Source organism: Neofelis nebulosa, chromosome 8, assembly GCF_028018385.1.
Source record: "Neofelis nebulosa isolate mNeoNeb1 chromosome 8, mNeoNeb1.pri, whole genome shotgun sequence".
Classification (NCBI taxonomy): domain Eukaryota; kingdom Metazoa; phylum Chordata; class Mammalia; order Carnivora; family Felidae; genus Neofelis; species Neofelis nebulosa.
Window position 1 is genome coordinate 38,067,704 of NC_080789.1, and position 22,611 is coordinate 38,090,314.

The 22,611-nt window shown below is 37.2% G+C and overlaps 1 protein-coding gene across 1 annotated transcript in view; it reads right to left on the reverse strand.

Annotated features, from left to right (window-relative positions):
- The window catches only part of ACSS3 (acyl-CoA synthetase short chain family member 3), a 156,800-nt gene that overhangs the window by 96,338 nt on the left and 37,851 nt on the right, over positions 1 to 22,611 (reverse strand). The window contains exons 3-5 of the mRNA XM_058741919.1: positions 11,179 to 11,367; positions 6,914 to 7,048; positions 2,500 to 2,640 (exon numbers count right to left, since the gene is read on the reverse strand). Coding sequence (XP_058597902.1) covers positions 2,500 to 2,640; positions 6,914 to 7,048; positions 11,179 to 11,367 — 465 coding nt within the window. The remainder of the gene's footprint in view (positions 1 to 2,499; positions 2,641 to 6,913; positions 7,049 to 11,178; positions 11,368 to 22,611) is intronic.

The following is a 22,611-nucleotide window of genomic DNA, read 5'->3' on the forward strand; positions in this document are numbered from 1 at the left end:
CTTTATTTTTTCTTCACAACACTTTCCACATATTAAATAGCTCTTTGTTTAGTTCCTGTGTCCTGGCTATAGAAGATAAACTTTTAAACTTTTAAAAAGATAACCAAACACATAACTTGGGTGCTCAGTATTATTTGTTGAATTTGTTGAATGGAATCCTTCAGATACCATTCAATCTCATCTTTTCCAAGAGAGAAATAGTGCAGGGATAACAGTCTACCTCGCCTACCTGTGTTCATGAATATTTCAATCCATTAGACTGAAGGGACTGTGGTTCACTCATATCGTTTAGCACAGAATGAACACTCAATACACGTATATTGAATGGAGTTGAATTTGACATAGAGACCTCCACACAATTAAAGCCTTCTCCAATTTAGTGAAGGGAGATTATCTTTAGGATGGTACATAAGGAAGTAAATGAGAATGACTGAAACTTCAAATGATCTTCAGTTTGGGCATCTCCAGGAGAGAACTTCCTGACCCGAACAACACCTGGAAAAGCTAGGATCCTTCTTTATTTGGAACCGCCACTTTTCTGATTTGATGCTCTACATGTTACTTTCATCTCTACCACACTGGCTGAGTCAGGTTTGAGTCTCTAACAAGCTCTTTCGTTCCTGCCATAGACATCCCCATCCAGACCAAGTGAAATTCAGGGTAACTTAAAATCTTGAAGTGGCACAACTGTTTTTATAAGAATCCTTCAGGCTAATAGGAGCTAAAGTGATTTTGGATATTTGGTTAGGTTATACTATGTTTTCAGGGTCAGGGATTCCCTTTCATGTTGAACTTTTCTATTAGATTATAACTTGGTGAATCCCATTTTATTTTACAGCCACACATCCAGTTAGACTCTATGCAGCTGGTGCATAATGCAGAATTGCAAAAGGTGGAAGGTTAAAGTTAGGGTCCAGAAGATCATTTGGACTGCTTGAACAAGTCATCAATATGAAGGAATATTTATTTTTCAGATGACCAGAGTTGCGAAAAAAATCATAAGGGATTGATTCCACAATGACACAAATTTGTTTTTTTTTTTATGCATGCAACAAAAATTTATTAAGCACCAAACTACATACAAAGCACAATGGTAGTGGGGCACCTGAATGGCTCAGTTGGTTAAGCATCTTGATTCTTGATTTCAGCTCAAGTCATTATCTCATGGTTCGTGAGTTCGAGCCCCACAACTGGGCTCTGGGCTGACCATGCGGAGCCTGCTTGGGATTCTGTCTCCCTTTCTCTCTGCCCCTCCCCTGCTCACTCTATCTCTCTCTCAAAAATAAATAAAGATGAACTTAAAAAAAAAAAAGCACAATGGTAGACTAAAATGTAATAAAACATGGTCTCTGTCCTCAGAGAGAATATACTCCCTACCAAATATTTCCTTTTTTATAAGCAAGTGAGTTTGATGTGGAACATCTTAATTTTTCTGTTTAAAACTAATCTAATGGAATCACTATTTTATGATTATTAACAAATTACATTCTCAGAACTCTGATGCTACAGAAATCTAATTATTAATAAAGAGGCCACTGTCCTCCAGGATGTGAGTGATTGTGAAAGCCCCTTCCCCCACTAAAATTTTAGGATTCAGTGACTACTGAACTCCCTAATATGGGCACCTGGGTAGCTCAGTCAGTTAAGCCTTCAACTCTAGATTTCAGCTCAGGTCATGATCTCACAGTTCCTGGGTTCGAGCCCCATGTCAGACACCATGCTGACAGTGCAAGCCTGTCTGGGATTCTATCTCTCTCCCTTTCTCTGACACTTCCCTGTTCCCACTCTCTCTCTCTCTCCCTCAAAATAAATAAATAAACTAAAAAAAATTAAAAATGAATAGGAAGATGACATTGCAAGCCTTTATGAAGTTGTATGAAGAAACAGTATAATTTGGAGATACAGACAAAAGTGATATTTATTTCTTATCTGACACCTGCAAAAATATCGATTCTTCTAACTTTGTTTTGTGAAAACACCTTTCATGGTAAGCAGATTTAAAAATCCTTGAGTGTCTTCAGTGCTACAAATCACATAGTTCAATACTCTGGATAAATTGCCTGTTGTTCAAACTGTCTAGGCCAATTCTCAATCTTGCATTTATAACAAAGAATTGAATTCCCCTAGATCAAAAATCAATCCCATACTCTATAAAAGTTACACCTTAATTTAGAAAATAAAACTATTTAATTTAAAATATAGTTTTATAAAATTGTATTAAACCAACTGATGTTTGATCAAATACCTATTCATTTTAATAGGTTACTAAATCAATAGCAGCTTGCTTATGTATGTGAAAATTTCGGAAGAAATAAGGGCAAAGCATTTGACATTAAATATAATTAATATTTTTCTAGATTTGAACATAACATAGCTTTAAGGTACAAAGTACCCAAGTCTAATCCTTCAGGTACAGTTGCATTTTCAGTCAGTAATCAAACATTCTCAGGGCAAAAGAAATCTGCCGCTATAGATACTTATTTTTAAGAGAGCAAATACCTTCGGCAGCCCTGTTGTTCCAGATGTGTAAAGAATATACAGCGGATGTTCTGAAAGAACAGGAACACAATCATGTGACTGTGCTTTGGCCATCTCTTCATCCCAATCAAGGTCACGACCTGGAGCCAAGGGAACGGTCTCCTGCACAGAAAGTATACAGGAATATGCACTGAACAGAGGAGGTTAAGTCAGGAGAACAATGCAGACTGGCTAAATCTGTATTAGTCTGAGCATATGATTGGAAATCTAGGCCTATATAGCACTAACTAGCAGATTTAAGACTATATATTTCAAGGTCATGACTTAAAATAAATATTCCTTAAAAGTCCAACAGTTTGATGTTGGCTTCAACAAAAGGACATGTTTTATTCACATCTAAGGAAATATGTAAGAAATTCAATGTGATGCAGTCATGTTTTCATCAACAGTCAGAGCTTAACGAACAGAGGTTCATGTTTTCCATAAACATACATACACCATTAACTTTATAAACCAGTTTCTATTTTTATAACTTTTCTTCTTTTACTTTGGAACTAAAGTCTTCATAATACAGTATCAACTAACCCATTAAAATTTTTCTTTATATAAGGGCAACTTAGCACTAACACTGAGGCCATCTTTCCAAATGAGGAAACATTAAGTCATTTTCAAGGGTGGAGGATAAATCTATTTTTGCTTTTTCAAGAACAAAATTAATTTTGAAAACTAATGAGTGTATGTGACATATCTAGAATGCTACCCAATTTTTCCCACAAGTCATTGATTAATATGGCAGACATGTTTGTTTTCTTTTTTGTTTCTAGAACTGAGCTCTGTGTTATAAACCTTATGATAATAGTCATGACTTAGTCAGAGACACCTTAAAAAGAATTAGACCTCTTTATTTAAGATGGTGCCAATGAAATAAGCCAGATAGATAAAGAGTAGGGAACTGGCTTATGGGAAAATTATTCTAATGGAGGGTCACAGTTATGTAAATAGAATTAAGACTCAGTACATGTCTAATTATTTTCTGAAATGTTAACTAAACTCCAGATGACATACCAGAAAGTTTACATTTGGGGAATTTACTAATATAGGCTACACATTCCTCAGTGAAAGTTAGTAAGATCCACCACCTAAAATGTATGTAACCATTCATTTCATCCAGGTGATCCCTGGGTGAAGCCCAGAGACTCTGAGGGATTTAGAAAAGCCAGGCCACTTCCATTCTTCAGGGTCCTTAATATATTAATCGGGGTTGTAAAAAATGATCATATATTTAAATGAGTACATTTACAAAATAACACTTAAATATGGTGTCACAAATAAAATGCCTCTGTGAATAAATAATAATAGATAACCATCAGAACAGAACTTCATGAAGATGGAGTTTAAGGCCCAATTGTCTTCTCCAGCCTCACTCTGATGCAGCTGGAATGTACCACTGAAATAAATAAAAATAGTTAACTGTAACCCAGTTGTATATTTCCACTTGTTTTTATGATTCAGATAAACACAACAAATTTCAAATTACCAAGCCTCTGACATTACAATCACAGACCCATAAAAAAATTATCACACCCTATAATGAAAAATGTCAATTGGAGGATCACAAAAATTTTTACAGATGAACACAATGAGGACTTGAATGAATGGTTTTTCTTCAGGCTAAGAAAATCCTCTACAGGCATATGTAAAGAAGATTTGACAAAAGGAAGAGAGGGAAAATCAGCATTAGCTTCTACATCTGTACATTTACTTCTATAGATGTGTCCTGTTATCGTTCTTAAAGAGTAATATTGGCAGAGCACCAGAGTTGACTGATGTGATATTCCTTTGATTCTGTCGTTGCCTGCCTGAGGCTTAGGAGTGGCAGCCAGGTTTTTACCTCCTTTGGCAAAAACGCAATCCTGGTTAATGAGACACACCGCAGAGCCTCATAATTTGTGTTTCTAAGCTGAAAGCAAATCCAGTCCATTGAGCTTAATTACTAACTAAACAGCAGGCCTACTATAAAGGACAGGAGACATCCAAAGCCCTCATCTAAAATAAAGACAAGTTGGGGCGCCTGGGTGGCTCAGTCGGTTAGGCGTCTGACCCTTGATTTCAGCTCAGGTCATGATCTCAGGGTTTGTGAGATGGAACCCCAATCAGGGCCCATGTTGACAATGTAGAGCCTGCTTGGGACTCTCTCTCTCTCTCCTTTTCCCTCTCTCTGCTCCTCCCCTGCTTGTATGCACGTGCTCTCTCACTCTCGCAATAAAGAAATAAACTTTAAAAATAAAATAAAGATAAGTCAAAATAGAGGGAAGAGCCTCAAGAAAAAGGGAAAGTATGCCATTTTGGGAGGGAGGGATGGAGCAGTGGGTCTGTACCTATTAGCAGGAAAGAGAAGAGATGTGCATTAGAAAAATCTGAATAGGAAACTTGCATATCCATATTCAGTGTGTTTACTGAATATGTAAACATATGAACAAGTAAAAGAAATAGTATATATCTTGTTGGGTAAAAGTCATCAAACTAAGTTCAAATTGTGGCCTCAATTATTGGCTGTGACTTTGAACTATGACCTCTCCATAACTCAGTTTCTTCATCTGCAAAATGGGACCAGTAATAGCACCTACTTCATTCGTTTGTGAGAATTAAATAAGAAGTATTTGAAAGTACTTAGCTTTGGGCATAGCATAAATTCTTTACAAATTCATGACTTTCTGTATGTGTGAATGTCCCACACATACATGATTAGCACACACATACTCACAGAAACACCTGTGTGTATGTGTATGTGTTCCTACCTTCCCTCTAACCTCCTCATACCCCAAGCCTCTTTTATTGCTAACTTTGTATTCCTTAACTTAACAGCAACAGGCCTTTTTTTAAAAAAAATATGCTTGGGGCGCCTGGGTGGCGCAGTCGGTTAAGCGTCCGACTTCAGCCAGGTCACGATCTCGCAGTCCGTGAGTTCGAGCCCCGCGTCAGGCTCTGGGCTGATGGCTCAGAGCCTGGAGCCTGCTTCCGATTCTGTGTCTCCCTCTCTCTCTGCCCCTCCCCCGTTCATGCTCTGTCTCTCTCTGTCCCAAAAATAAATAAAAAACGTTGAAAAAAAAAATATGCTTGAGGGCATCTGAAAGAAACTCAAAATTCTTTGAGACAGTAAGAATATTAAAATCGTTGAGGGACGTGGTTCATAACCACAGACTACTAAAACTTTACACAGGAATTTAATGTGGTAATGGGAATTGCTAGGTGGTAATCAAAGTGACATAGCTTTAATGCTTTCTCTTCTTGTATCCTGTCATTTAAGCATTTTCTGCAGATAACCTCTCAAGAGTTCCATAACATTACACGATTCTTTGCACTCTTATAATTTTTCTTCTGCAAAAAATTGTAAACTGCTAGGAACCCAAGATGGTTCTACTATAAATTGCTGACACTCGCTTGGATATAGAAATAAGGTGATCATTAGATCAAATTTACTAGGAAAAGCACTGTAAAATACATTCATTTTTTGTATTATACTGCTTTTTCTTCCTTCATGGATCACAGAATAATTTATGTGCTTAGAATATTCATATTTTGTTCTCTTGAACATAGTTTTTATTTCTAGACTAAATGCCTTCTCTAAAGTTATTGAAAGACAAATTTTATATACAAATAATCATACCTCTCCACGAGGCAGGATAGCTGGGGGATCAAGCACGTAGTCAGAATGCATGTGTTCAGATCATGACTCTGACACCAGCTGGGCAAGTTATTTTATCGCTGTTCACTGAATTCCTCTTCCATAAAATAGGAATAATGCTATCACCCGGCTCACAAAGTTGTCAGAAAGATTTTTTAAAAACCATTCATTACCAGAATATCAAAAATCATATGGTAAGCGGCCAGTGTTTGTTAAAATTATCATTATTGTTATAATTTAAATTAATATATGGCACCACAATAGATTCTGCAGAGAATCCAATTCATCAACATGACATATTATTACTATATGTATTTCAATCTTATTGTTTTAATCCAGTTTTAAAAATTTTTTTAATGTTTATTTATTTTTGAGCGACAGAGAAAGAGACAGTGCAAGCAGGGGAGGGGCAGAGAGAGAGAGAGAGACACAGAATCTGAAGCAAGTTCCAGGCTCTGAGCTGTCAGCACAGAGTCCAACGTGGGGCTTGAACACAAGACCCGTGAGATCTGAGCTGAACTCGAATGCCCAATTGGCTGAGCCACCCAGGCGTTCCTAAGCTAGTTTTTTTCCATAAAGACAGAAAACATCATTCATACCTTTTTCAGTTTTTATTTTTTTTTTTGCCAAAATTGTGACATTCAGGAAGTATATTAAATGGTGTATAAATCAAGTATTTCATAAGGTCAACACTAGAATAATCCTTAGTGCATCACCATACGCAAGAACCAAATTCAATATTCAGATTACCATATTTGGACGATTATAAATGAGAACATGATCTGGTTTGTGTTGTCCTAGTCTCAGTGCTTCTTCTAGAAGTGGTATGTATTCTACTCTCCGTCCGGGTTCAATCCCAAAGGATGCTGTAACAACCACCTTGGGCTAAAATGGAAAAAATAACAGTAATTGAGAAAGTTTAACAACACCAATTAAGGTAATCCCAATATTTCAGGTGCAGATTGGCAATTTGACATTTCTAAAGAAATGTTTTAATGATTCTGTTCTCTATTGAATAAATGGCTTGAAAACAAAAAATTCATTTGTAAATGTTGTAGACCTAACGAATTCCACACAGATCTAACCTGTTTGAAACTACAAGTTCAGTGAGGCTTTGGGCTAGTGAGTATGAGCTGTTAAAAATTACTTCCCAGGGGCACCTGGTGGTTCACCTAGTTAAGCCTCTGACTTTGGCTCAGGTCATGAGTTGAAGCCCCACATCAGGCTATCAGCGCAGAGCCTGCTTGGGATCTTCTGTCCCCTTCTCCTCTGCCCCTCTCCCCCCAACCCTCAAAAATAAACATTAAAAAAATTTTTAAATAAAAAATACTATCCAAAGAATTCATGAAACCAGATAGACTTGCCCTGAACCAGTGAAATGCAAACCTAGGGGCCCCTCACTTACTGAGACCTTTGTACCCGCTGGTTATTGTGACCTTGTAGTATTTCTCAGGTGGGGAGAGCAGCCAATTGCTATCAGGAAGCATTACTACATTTTTAAATGTCAGCATCTCTCCTTAAATGTGACCACAGAAAAAAGGGCTCGAATCTCTGATTTTTCTTTCGCGATTCTTTTCTCATTGCCAAATACTATATTTGTAATTTTGTTGTATTTTTCTTAAAAGGGCCCCCAAATGATTTAATCTTCAAGCCCCACAAGCCTGAACCTGCTCCTTAAGATACACTCGGTAACTTCTTTTTACCTGACAACTTTCTAGTCTCCTTCAAGATATACAGAGATGTAGCCAAAAGGAGTCCCTGGAAGCTTAAGAAGTTAGGGTTAATCTCCATTCTGGGCAGGCCTCAGATGCCCTACTATATAGTCAAATGTTCCCTCAGCCACACATTGCACAGGAAGCTCTCTGAGGCCAAATCTGGATCCCATTTATCTCTTTGTCTTCTATGCCTGGTACAATGCTTGCTTGCCATATGGTAAGCTCTCAAATGTTTTTGGAACTGAACCAAAAGTCTCATTAATTTGCAGAAACAAACATGTCTTTATTCTTTTAAGTACACTGTTTCTTCACCAAGAAATCCAAAGCAAAGGAGGCAGCTAATAAATTATTCAAGAGACAGATAATCAATCCAAGACAGTGCATCTATTCCTGAATTCTGATTTCTAGTTACAATACATTTCATCTAGGGAAGGTTTATATTATACCAAGTATATGCATATATCATTACTGTCTGCTTTTTGAATATCATTTAATATTCATGGAGCTGAGGCTCAGTGCAGTTACATAGCTTGCCCCAGGTTACAAGTAGTGGAATCAGAAAGAGGGCCAGTTTTGTCTGATTACAGAACCTGTCTCTTCCCACTATATCAAGCTACCTTTTAAAAGACACACGCACACACAAAGGAAAGAAAACAAAAATAAGTCTTGTTTCCTTTTATTATATTTTTAAAGATCCAGCATTTGAATAGAATTCACATTTTACTATCTGTAATACTCACAAAAATAACTCCAGGCAATATTTCCTAAGATTAGAATTCAGAATAAATGAAAGTAAGTTCCATATCAAATTAAAAATATATAGAGAATATATCAAAACTTGAATAATTTAATAAAGTCAAAATTAGAACCTTCATCTTGAAAAAGAATCCTTTCTACATTTCTATTAACGGCCTTTTATTGGAGGCTCTATTTAGTCTAGACTGACTTGTTAGGGTACTGTACATTCTTCCCATCGTCAGCCGGCAACATAAAGCTTTTTCTTGAGCCAGTTTATTTGAAAATCCTGACATCAAAATCATTCCTGATTTCAATCATTCCTGAGTAATTCTATCCAAATATCTCAGATATATATCTCTATCTTCTCACCTTTAATTTGACCTGCTCAAAGGTCTTGCCCATAGGAATATACACTCATTGCCTAAGCTGCTTAACAAGGTTGTGTGTGTGTGTGTGTGTGTGTAATGAAAACTTAGCAAGTGATATAGTAAACATTTTATAAATCCTTATTTTTATGTATCTAAATTTCCCCACATCATATAAATTTTTTAAAAAGAAAATAATATATCTCATTCTTTTATCCAAATGGTGTTAAGGATTTCTTTAGTTAAAAAACTGGAGTCTATACCTTCGTTGGAGAAGCCCCCAAATGCCCACTGGTTTCCAGGTCAGTGACTGACTGATATTTCCCCCTAGATTTACCTTCATAAGCACTAACTCAACAAGTTTAAAAAAGAGAGGGGAACAAATCTATCTAGTTAGTCCACAAGCCAGCTTCCTAGTTCTAATAACTGATCTATTACAAGATGAAGTCAGATATGCAAACCCTCACTGTCTATCTCGCACTAATATCAGATATTAGTTCCCTTGTTAGGAATGTCTCATCTCGGATTTATGGAACTCTGAAAGCCAACCATCTCTTACTCCCATAATGACCTTCCTTCCTTAATCTTCCCACTGCTATTAGTCTGCTGCACATTACCCAACACTTCACAAACAGATCACGTGCAAAATGTCTTCTTTCACCCTCCCCTCTCCCCCATTCACGTTATTTGCAAGGCCTTCCTCCTCTTAGCATTGCCTACAACAAGACACCCACCTGCTCAAAAACGTTGACAGGTCAAGATCTACAGCACCCAGTTCAGACAAAAACTGACTTTGCAAGCTCACCATCTCTCCCTCTCTGGGCTCCTCAGTCTCTTCACTGTCCTCCAAATGAATTTTACCCTTTCCTCTCGAATGCTGGACTCATAGTCTTTTTTTTCTTCTTTTGGATCCCCTGACATCATTCTCTTCAACTAGCTGAATCTTGGCCAAGATCTAACCCAAATCTCACCTCTAGGAAGTCTTCTTCAGCCACCCCAACTAAAAGAAATCACTCCTTCCTCTAAGCCAGGGGTCTACGGATGACAGTTGAGAGCCAAACTCTGCCCACAGCATGTTTCTGCAAAGCTTCACTGGGACACTGTCATGCCCTCTGCTTATGTAGTATCTAACGCTGCTTGTGTGCTACAACAGCACAGCTGAGTACTTGCTGCAGCCACGTGTAAACCACAATGCCTAAAACATTTACTATCTGGTAACTTGCCAGAACAAAGTTTTCTGACTCATAGAGGAACGATAGCTAACCTTTTTTTAAATGAGTACTATATACCAGGTACTGTGTTAAGTGCTTTCAATGTAATATCTCAATCATCATTTCACAACAGCCTAATCAAGCTTGTTATCCTAGTACCCCCATTTGAAGATGTAACTCCACCCCTACTGGCACCCCTCTGAACCACTGCGTGGTGGTATACCACCATTCCTGGACGTGTGTAAATTATAAAACTTTAATATGCGTTCCATCCATTTGATAAGTATCACTCATTATCCGGATTTAAGGACAGTACCTGGCATATTGTGGGAAGTTAATAAATATATGGTAAGTGAATAAATTGATTATTAGTTATTTTCCCTGTATGTCTTATATACCCATATACATGTCAAGCTAACTTGAAAAGTATATACCTAATCTTCTATTTTACATCCCTCACAGCATCTAGCAAGATGTTTTTCACATAAAACTGACCCCAAAATAAAATATGGTGTGTGTGTGTATGTATATATACACACACAGTGAAATGCAAACCTATATATATATAGGGGCCCCTAGGTTTGCATTTCACTGTGTGTGTGTGTGTATATCTTTAAGTTTATATATGTATGTAAACTTTAAGTTTTGTGTGTGTATATATATATATATATATGTAACTTTAAGTTTATATATGTATGTAAACTTTAAGTTTACATACATATATAAACACACACAGTGAAATGCAAACCTATATAGATATATAGGGGCCCCTAGGTTTGCATTTCACTGTGTGTGTGTGTGTGTGTGTGTGTGTGTGTGTGTGTGTGTGTGTGTGTGTGTATATATATATATATATATAAACTTTAAGCATCTCATTGGAAAGGGGAATCTAGTAAGTACAGAGCACTTCCAGATGGTTCCTTCACAGATAACTATGGCTGTACTACACATAGCTACTACTTGATTTCTCCAAATAAAGCACTTACCTTTGCATGGTCAATACGACTACTTAGTTCTTTGGATGCAAATCCCCCAAATATGAGACTGTGGATGGCTCCTATTCTTGCACATGCCAGCATGGTATACATCGCCTGCGGTATCATGGGCATGTAGATAACCACAGTGTCACCTTTTTTGACACCATGCTTGACCAAAACACCAGCCAGCTTAGAGACCTACAACAAAATCATTACATCAGCAAAGTGTTTTCTGTGTTATTTCACTAGACTTCTAAGTTAAGACAGTAACACAAGAAGTTGATCATCCTCTTGGTAGTGGATTAAAGAAGCCTGAGTAACACATATTTGATGATGATGTGAGCTTAGATAGTGAGAGTAATAACAGTAATAACAAACAGTATGACAATAATTGACTATGAACCAACTTATTATTATTATGCCACATGAACTCTATGGCCTAAATTTGCTTAATTATTAATTCAGCAACATATTTAGTGAGCAACTATGATGTACCAGACACTGTGTTTAGAGTTGGGAACATAATGATGAAAAACAAGCACACAGATATATCCCCATGGAGCTTTTATTCTAAAGGGCAAATCTGTCAAGTGAACAGAAAAGTAAAATAATGGCAAATTTAGACCTACATTGGGTTAACTATTAAAAGAGACAAGAACATGTTAGGAAAGAAAACATATCATCTACTTATAAGGTAAGTAAGATAGATTCTGTTATTATTATTCTTATTTTAAATATAAGGTAGCTGAGACTCAGATATAATAAACAGCTAACTCAGAAGCAGAGAGGTAGTAAATACAGCCAGGATACCATCACAAATCTTTTGACCTCATATTCTTTGCCCTTTCTATTGCTTCGAGCGAATTATTTTTTCTTTATAGTTTTTTATACTAATTATCTATACAAAGTGACTGCCCTGTACATTGAGACCAAACATACAAACTTTGCTTAACTTTTAACATGTGTTTTGGAAATTAAAACAGGTTATGAAAAATACACCCAGACCTATGAAAAAGAAGTTCAACATTCTTTCACTTAAAAAATGTATATTGAGCACCTGTATATGGCAGACATTATTTTCTGATACACCAGTAAACAAAACAGGACAAAGATCTCTTATGGTTTAGCAGAAGAAATACAATAAACATAATTAGTAAGTGATCTATTATGTGAAAAGGTAGTCAGTACTGTTGGGGGTGGGAGGGCAGGACAAAGTGGAGGGATTGAGAATGCAGAAAATGTAATTCTCAGTGGGAAGGTGAGGGTAGACCTCATTCAGAAAGTAGCACTTTAGCAAGTAATGTAAAAGTTAAGAATGAGTGGAGTATACTATTTCAGACAAAGAGAACACCAGCACAGAGGTGTAAGGGAGATCATTTGTGATGTGATGGAGGAAAAGCAAGGAGACTAGGGAGCTGGAACAGAAAGAACAAGTGAGAAAGTGGTCGTAGATCAGGTCAGAGAGCTAACGAAAGGACTGTAGGGGTCCAGTGGGCAACTGGAAGGACCTTGGCTTGCCTTTGGATGTGGCTGCTCAAGATAATGAACAGAGGAGACCTGAGACAAGGAATTGGGCCGCAGGGCTATTTATATGGATCCCTTCATTTTATTCTGCCTTTCCTACTTTTTCAACAATTTGAAAGGATTTGGGATCCTGATCATTCTTCCTTTTTCTCTTTATTCCCTTCCTCTGTGCAGAGGGGGAAAGATGTGGTCAAAATTAAGGGCTCTGGTGAAAGACAGAAAGTAACAAACAGCTATCTTAGTGTTTTATTCTCTCCTATTTGCATGGTATAATTTAGTGCTATTTTTTAAGAACTCAAAGCTGCCCAGCATCAAGTTATGAGAAAGATACACCAAAGTGATATAATCATGAACTTTAATTCTTTCTGGAGCTAAAGACCAAAATAAACACTGGAAGGTTCTATCCAAACCCTCAGGGTGCAATCCATGCAGAAAAGTACCATGCTCTGTGATCACATTACTGGGTATCCCATTTAAGCTACAGCACTAGGAGAGACCAATGAGAAGTCTGTCCTATTTACAGCTATAACTTCAGCATCTTGAATAGTGCCTATTGTTGAATAAAAATAACCTTCAACCAACACCCAATCTAGTAGTTATTCAGTAACTTTATATTCTAGTCTCACTTCTCAATGTTGCTGAAAAATGTCCCCCAAAACTTTTCTGTCCTTTGAAAGAAATGAAATCAATGAATTCAAAAAAGTTTTTGAAAAAAAGATCTCAAAATGACCCAATGAGACCCCAAGAAGTATTTAAGTTGGAGTCATGTCACAGCTTCAAAAAAATGAGCCAACATATTAAATTAGAATGTTTCATATACAAATCCAGTTTTCCAGGTTCTCCTGAAAAACTGTCAAGTCTAGCAACACCGAGCCTGTGTTCTTGAATAACAACTATCAACTGAACCTGATGATCAGCTACTAGGTTGAGCTCACCATTCCTGGGGGCATTATTGACAGAGAATTAATTTTTCTTTCCATCCTGAGTTTAAAATGTATTCTTCTACATCTTGTTTATTTTATATCATATGCTTAAACCATAGCTCTATAGCCATAAAGGTGTGATATATACTGATAATGAATTTTTTTCCCACCCACTTCTCCCACTTATGTTACCTACTTGGCTCCAGCATCTGAATTGTGAACCACTTCCCTGAATGAAGAGAACCTTCAATAAATTAGGCTGCAGCAGGTGTGTACAACCACTAGATGGCGACCATCTGGCCTTCTTAAACTGGCTTCCTGTAGCCATTCAATGTTTTGATACTGTGCTAACCACACCAGAGTTGCTCTAGAGAAAAAAAGCTATATGTGATCAACAGAGAAAATCCATTTTTCAGTAGTTTCCAGGGATAAATGCCGCTCCAGTAAAAGTTTACATTGTAAATTATGTAAATGATATGCATGTATGAAATTATATCGATATAAATGATACACATATATGAAATTTTACATATATATTTATATATATGAATGAAAACAGGGGAAAACATTCATTTCTGGTGAGATTTCTAATAAATATGCATATGGAAAACAAAATATTAACTCGTTGCAAGAATGGACATTGGTTTCATATGAACATATGTGATAATATTTCATTAAAAAGTATTTCTTACTAATATTAAATCTAGAATTAGTTAATATGGGAGACCTAGAACAGAATACTTAGGTCTTACTTCAGACACAATACAATCATTTTGAAAAGAAGGGTGAGCAGCAGCAAACCGAGGAAAAATCTAGAAATCCCAGTCACCTGAAAGTTCATAATCGCTCAAATAAAGTGCTATGAAGCTTCAACACAAGGGGGATGTGATGATTGCTATTTCAGGGCTCGCCTTGCTTTTATTGACCTTCAGATGTAAAATTATCAAAGAGAAAGAAATTCTATATTCTTTTTGTTTAATGTTATAGTCTTATCCTACCATAGATATCTGAATGTAAATTTATAATTTCTATTGCTATCCAAAGGGAAAATATTTAACATATATCTTGTATAATTTATAGTTTCTCAACTATAGTTAAAGGAAAAGTTAAATCATGTGTAATTCACCCAATCCATATTCATTTTTGCACCTTCTTAAAGTTGTGTTTTAATTTGTAAACAATCTAATCATTTTATTACTCACACACCACCAAATTTGGTTTTTAGTCTGAGTTAAGGGCAGGACCTATGCTATGCAATCATGGTCAGGCCATGCCTCTCCGCTAGCATGATGATAACTGAGCTGTGAAGGAAGCCTGAAGAAACAAAATGAACACACATATTCATTTAGATACAACATTATTTGTTTCTTCCCACTAGAGACTATATGAATTAATCATTATTTTGGTACTAATTTAAAACCATTCTAACATATGAGTGCCCTGTTATTGACTCAATTTATACAGTATCAGCTATGTATACTAAAGTCAAGTTTGCAAGTCAGATGCAAAAGAGGAAGACATAGTCCTTAAAGCAAAGCAATTCAGAGTCCAGGGAAAAATAATATGAATAAATAGTAATACCAACATAAGAAAATACAGTAACAGATATTTATGTTATATAAAATAGTATACACATGTATTTGGTTTATATGTAACACATGCTTATTTTGACACAAGTAAAAACTTTAAACTTTAAAATTATAAAATGAAAACATGCTCATATAAATAATAAAAAATAATTTTATAGATTTTTTTATGTATTCATTCTGCAAAATCTTCATTCACAAGCAGTCTGTGGGTTAGTATAGTTTCATGATCAAATGCCCAGGACACAAATATAAACATTAGGTGAAACTGACCAAACACTATGTTCTATAGAGCAAATTAGCACTTGCTTCACAAGCAGCAAGTGTGTCCATCTAAAGAAAATAATGTTTGTATGAGAAAGATAGAGCTGGTGTCCAAATTGTAGCAAAAAGATAATAATTATGGGCAATTTCAGGGCCATGTCAAAGAAAATTATATGAAAGAGAAGACACGAGGAAGCCTATTTTCAAGCTGCAGTGATGTCACCCTGCAAACCCTGGTCTAATCAATCACAGAAAATATAACTAATTGAAAAACCAATTATATTATCTGAGAAAACAGTCTTCTTTTCCGAGGATTCTACTTGAAAAGTATTCAGAAACCTTCCCTTAGTATGCTATATAAAACCACCCTGAAAAATGGGGAGCAAGCAGGGAATTTACAAGTAGCTGCTCTATAAAAGTTCGAATCAGACTTGTTTCAAGCCTAGTAGGTATAGCCAGAGATCCTAAACAAAGATATGCATATGGAATAGTTTCCACAAGGCACAAAGTGGTGGTATCCTTTAATTGCCCATGCAAGCAACTGTTGCTATCATTAAGGAGATTTTAAGCTAAAGGGGACCTATTTATTTCTCTCTTGGACCATTTGTCATCTCTTGACTTCCAATCTTGCCCACCACAGCTTCCTCTTTGGATAAATCAAAGTGATGGAGCTTTACATCATACTTAGAATAAAATACAGTCTTTATAATGGTGCCCAAGGTCCTATGGAATCTGACTCCCGGAGGCTCCCACAACCTCACCTTCTTCCACTCTCTTCTCATGGCGGGCCTCCGGGCACCCCATGGTGGTCCAAGTCTGTTCTTGTTCTGGGGCCTCTGTTTCACCTGATTTTCACACAAATGGGAACATGGTTGTCTCCCAGCCTGCATTTGGGTTTGTGTCACTGGGTCATCTCCTCGATGACAAGTAATTTTCTCTGACATACATCTAAAATGGCAGCCCAAGTCACTCTGTAGCATATTTTTCTTTACTTATATTGTATAATTTTTCATTTATGGTGTATTATCTTTTTATTCATAATGTAGCTCCCTAATTAGAATGCAACTTCCCTATGGGAAAAGATTATAACATTCACTACTGCAGTCTATGATGCCCACAGTAGTGCCATATAGATCAGGTGCCCTAAAAGTATATTTTAATAAGTAAATTGACTCCATCATCATTCCAGTCCAGAAAAATGAATTCAAAACAGTCTACTGATTTTGTTAAGTTGACTTTCTAAAAGTCAGAATTTAGCCACTCTGAAGATAATACAAATCATCTATTAAGAATCTATCAATGAATGATAAAAATAATCAGTTAAGCAAATGTAAGAATAAAAGCCATGAACCAGAATTTCAGGCTTGCAAGAAAGCCAAGTTAAGGTAAATGTTATAAGCAGAGTTTTAGCTGAGGCAGGATATAAACCTTCACAGTCAGGCAATGCACTAAAACAAGGAAATTTCTCACCATATTAAAAAATAAAAATTTCCCAGTGTAAAAAGAAACTCACAATGTGGAGGAGACAAGTGATATTTTTGGAAATAATTATTTCTCTCAGACAAGGATTACATTTTTCTTTACTTTTTAATGGATGAGTTACTATTCTTTCTATATAATGAGAGTATGCTGTGAGGTCTGTATTAGACATTGTGTTGGTCTAAAAACAAATACATAAATAAAATATTAACTCTATCTTCAAGGGGTATTACTTTGGCCAAGAAATACGCTAATAAGTAGATATACTAACAAGTAATGTAAAAAGCAAAAATAAACCCATACATGGAGAAAGGTACAAATAAAGTGTTCTGGACTTCAAATCATGGTGAAATAGTTTCTGTTGTAGAGGGAAGTGAAAAGAAGTGAGGTTACACTTCAAACAATCTCAAAAAGTCTGCTGAGAAAATTCAAAGGGAATGGTTGCATTGTTATTTTGGTTGATGTAAAAATTTAACTTAGACATTTGTATTTTGAATACATGACTCTAAACATGGAAAAAGGAAGCTAGGAGATACTAAAATGTTTTCTCATTTAATTAATTCCTATATTATCTATCAAATTGGTATAATATTTATTTTATTTACATGGAGTATTCTTAGAATCTAACAAATTTTATTAAGTTGAGAAGTTATTCAAAACAAACTTTTAGCTACAATTTTGATAAAAATGTAAATCAGTAGTTGGTGCCTACTCATGTACAACTTCACACGAAATACAAGCGTCTACTAAAACGTATTTTACAACATTGCATTATACAAAATAGCTCACAATTGTTTTTAAATTTTTTAATGTTTATTTATTATTGAGAGAGAGAGAAAGACAGGGTGTGAGTGAGGGAGGAGCAGAAACAAAGGGAGACACAAAATCTGAAGCAGGCTCCAGGCTCTGAGCTGTCAGCCCAGAACCTGACACAGGGCTCGAACTCACAAACCACGAGATCATGACCTGAGCAGAAGTCAGATGCTTAGCCGACTGAGCCACCCAGGTGCCCCCAAAATAGCTCACAAAAATTAAGGCTTATGGGAAAATAAGACTTAACCAGACCACTCAAAAATCAACATAACTAGAACTCTTTAACATTCATTTAACATAATATCATGTTCAATAGATCAGATCATTTACAGCCTTAAACAGCGGAAATAACGCTTCCTGTTTTAAGGTATTCTATCAGAAGGCATTCGCTTCTAAATATCAGTGTAGACTTTATCATTAATGATTTTTTTTTTTTTTTAATTTTTTTTTTTTCAACGTTTTTTATTTATTTTTGGGACAGAGAGAGACAGAGCATGAACGGGGGAGGGGCAGAGAGAGAGGGAGACACAGAGTCGGAAACAGGCTCCAGGCTCCGAGCCATCGGCCCAGAGCCTGACGCGGGGCTCGAACTCACGGACCGCGAGATCGTGACCTGGCTGAAGTCGGACGCTTAACCGACTGCGCCACCCAGGCGCCCTCATTAATGATTTTTAAAACAGGGGAGAATATTTTCTTAGCTTTAGATTCTGAAAGGCACTTAACTCATCAACACTTGCGATAAAGAATCTTCATCATTTTTTTCTTGAGGTTTTCAGATATTGAAAAGATGTTCGCTTTAAATTGTGAGAAAGTCCCTGCAACTTGCTAACAAGGTAACAACAATCCAATAGGAGAATGAATGGGCAAAAGATCCAAATGAGCACTCCAGAAAAGTGAAACAAATGGCCAATAAGCACGGGTGAAGGAGCTCAGTTTCAGCAGTCATTAGGGAAAAGCAAATTAAAAGCACAATGTGATACCACCACACATTCACCCGAAAGGCCCAGATTAAAAAAGACTTGGGGTTGGGGGGGGGGGTGCGCCTGGGTGGCTCAATCGGTTAGGTGTCTGACTTCAGCTCAGGTCATGATCTCGCAGTATGTGGGTGTGAGCCCTGTGTCAGGCTCTGTGCTAACAGGTCAGAGCCTGGAGCCTGTTCTGGATTCTGTGTCTCCCCACCTCTTTCTCCCCCTCCCCTGCTCACTCGCTCTCTCTCTCTCTCTCTCTCTCTCTCTCTGTCTCTGTCTCTCTCAAAAATGGATAAACGTTAAAATAATTAAAAAAAGAAAAAAAAAAGACTTGGGATTCTCAATGCCAACTATTGACAACTAGCATTCTCATACACTGCAAGGGGGAATGGTAAATGGGTACAACCAGTCTGGAAAACTATTACACGAAAGAATCTCATGAACAAAAAGTTGAGTAAAAAAAGCCAGACACAAATGAGTGCATCCTATTATTCAATTTATACAAAGTTCAAAAGCAAGGAAATGTCATCATGGACGGTGTATCAATGTCTGCATGATAATCCCATAAAGGCTGAATGAGAAATGACTAACATGAGGCATGGTATGTACTTCTGGGGGTGGAGATCTTCTGTCTCCTGATCCGGTTATGTGGGTGTGTTCTGTTTGTGAAAAATCCAACATGGTTCTGTGTACTCATCTGAATGTATATTACATTTCATTAAAAGTTGACAAAGTGGCATGTGAGGAAAAAACCTACACAAAACACTGTGAATGAAGTTCAACCTCAAACCAGCATCATTCACGGAATGATGATTCCAGCATCAAGCACGGAAAAGGTAATTCACCTTACAGAGACGTACTTTTTAGCAGAGCTGACTGCAGTACAACTGAAGTTCTTATTGCTTATTTAAGAAGCTTAAAGAACGAAAACTGCACACGTCCTGTTGCATTCTTTCCCCTCAACAAGGCAAGTGCTGGCAGGGCTGAATTTCTGCAGGTTCGGCACGTTTTTGCATTTTCAGTTCTTGCTTAAGAAAATGATGATGATGGGGGCGCCTGGGTGGCGCAGTCGGTTAAGCGTCCGACTTCAGCCAGGTCACGATCTCGCGGTCCGTGAGTTCGAGCCCCGCGTCAGGCTCTGGGCTGATGGCTCAGAGCCTGGAGCCTGCTTCCGATTCTGTGTCTCCCTCTCTCTCTGCCCCTCCCCCGTTCATGCTCTGTCTCTCTCTGTCCCAAAAATAAATTAAAAAAACGTTGGAAAAAAAAAAAAAAAAAAAAAAGAAAATGATGATGATGTGACAGACAAAGAAATATCAGATTATCATACCCTGACATACTTCTGAGAAGATGGAAATCACACTTTGAAAAGAGCACCTTAAAGGGCAGAGCTGGAGAAAGGACTTCTCGTGCGACATGACCCTTGATTTCAGAGTAATTTTCTCCTCCAAATTACTCAAACTTCATAATTACAACCACCACTGTAATCATATTTCAAACAATTGCCTTCAGTGGAGATCACAGACACTTTCAGTTTGAATTAAATCAAGAAAATTTGGCACACTCTGGGCTTCCTCAATTCTCCCTGTATATATATATATTCATGAAAATTTCTAGTGGTCACATTTTTATTTAGCAAATAAATAAAAATTCACAATTGTTTGAATACCAAAAATAAAAATAAAAAAATAAAGCAAACTCAGAGGTAATTCAAAATGAAATTAGAGATAGAGAAAACAAACTCAAAAAAATTAAAGAAGGAATTTCTTAAAATGATGAATACAGTATATAACATATACAGCCAAATACAAACAAAACTCTCATACACACCCCTTTACTTTGCTGAGGTTTAATATAACCACTAACTTGAAAAGAGCTAGGGGCGCCTGGGTGGTGCAGTCAGTTAAGCGTCCAACTTCAGCTCAGGTCATGATCTCGTGGTCCGTGAGTTCCAGTCCCGCACCCGGCTCTGTGCTGACAGCTCGGAGCCTGGAGCCTGCTTTGGATTCTGTGTCTCCCTCTCCCTCTGCCCCTCCCCTACTCGTGCACGGTCTCTTTCTCTCTTTCAAATGTAAATAAACATTTAAAAACTTTGTAAAGAAAAGAAAAGAGCTACCAAGAGAAGGACACAATAAGCATATATATTTCTCCTGGAATGCAGATCTGGGTGTAAGTGTGGAAAATTCAAAGAGGAAATATTCATCTTGAACTTCCAAGCCAAATGTAAATAGGCTACAATTCTTCAGAGATAGTAAGAGGTCAGAATTTGCCTAGAAAGAAGTTCAAGTTATATTACTGACCCAATTCGAAGATAAGAAGTTCCCACAATAAAGGAAGTTAGAGTCATTTAAAAATTTCAAATACAGTTTCATTCATTCCTTCATCATTGAACACATTTGCTATGTACCAGGCACTATTCGGTGAACAGAACAAAAACCCCTTCCCCTTCCTTCCCTGATGGAAAGTACACTGTAGAAGAGGAAACAGCACTAAAGAAGATAGACAAGTAAAATATAAACAAAGGTACTGAGTAATAAGTGGCAAAATTAAAAAGAAAGTGGAAAAGGAAGATCCGAAGTGATGTGCACATGGGAACATTTGTCTTCAATACGGCCAGGGAAAATCTCATTGAGAAAGTAATACCCAGGTCCTATGAACCATAAGATATCTGGAAGAAAACTATTTCCAGCAGAAGGTAGGTAAGTACAAAGTTGGGAGTAGAGCAAGCTGACAGTTGGCTTCAGGAGGCAGGGGGCTGGGGTGTGCGATGCAGTGGGGCTGGGGAGTAGGTCACCGGAGGCAATCATGCAGAAGCACAGGTCACAGTGGGGAGCGGCTTTTGCTTTTTTTCTTTCCATGCTCTCAGAATTAAGAACAAATCTGTAGTGCCACACTCAGAGTTCTCGAGAGTCTGGCTCATGGGAGTCCCATCCCCCAACCACTTGTGCTTTCTGCCAAAGCCACAGTGGAGGTGCTAGGATCTCCCTGCCCTGAAGATCTCTGGAGGTGCTATTTCCTCTGTCTGCAGGACTCTCCTGTCTACCACTTCCCTTCCCGCTTTTGGTGGTTTGGCAATTTTAGGCACTGATTCTTCCAAAAAGTCTTTCTATGCCATATTAACGGTTGGCTGAACTGCATGTTTTCCCATGTGTTTCCACAGAATATACTACTACCCTCGAACATCACCCTGATCGTGTTTATACGGGTTGCTTAGCTCCTTAAAGTTATGGAATGGTGCATTTAGCTTGTATCCCTTGTTCCTAACAGGGTTTGGCATACAAAGTCAATGCTTGTTGAATGAATAAAGAATGGATCTTGAACAAGGTTCAAATCACTATACAAAAATCTTAATAAAGGGTTGTATGAACTCTCAGATCTACATAAAAAATGAAAGTTTCAGAAAAGCTCTACTTCTAAATCATTCAGATCTTTTATGTCACTGAAACAATTCAGTCTAACATTTATCCATCCGCTAATTAAATAAGAAATGCTAACTAACTTAATCAAGTTTTACATAGCCAGAAACTCCCAATAGAAATGAGATGGGGGAGGTTAAAACAAGATAAAGTACAAAGCCACTTCTCTTTGTTTGTTCTCAATGGCATTACCATTAAATCTTTCTTCCTCTGTCTTCTCTACTTAATAAAATAAAGGCCACAGGGAACCAGGAGCAGGTAATCAAAGTCAAGCACAATGCCTCCCTCTTTCCTAACACTTCTTCCTTTAGTACTTTAGAGAAGAAAAGCCTGGGGAATCAGAAGCTGTCAGCAGGTGAGAGAAACAGGCCTTTTAAGTACTTTGATGTCAGGCTAAACTGAAACCAATGAACCAGTACAAACCTCAAAAGGGTCTAAGAGTCCAGACTCCATATTAGAAAATCAAGATGGG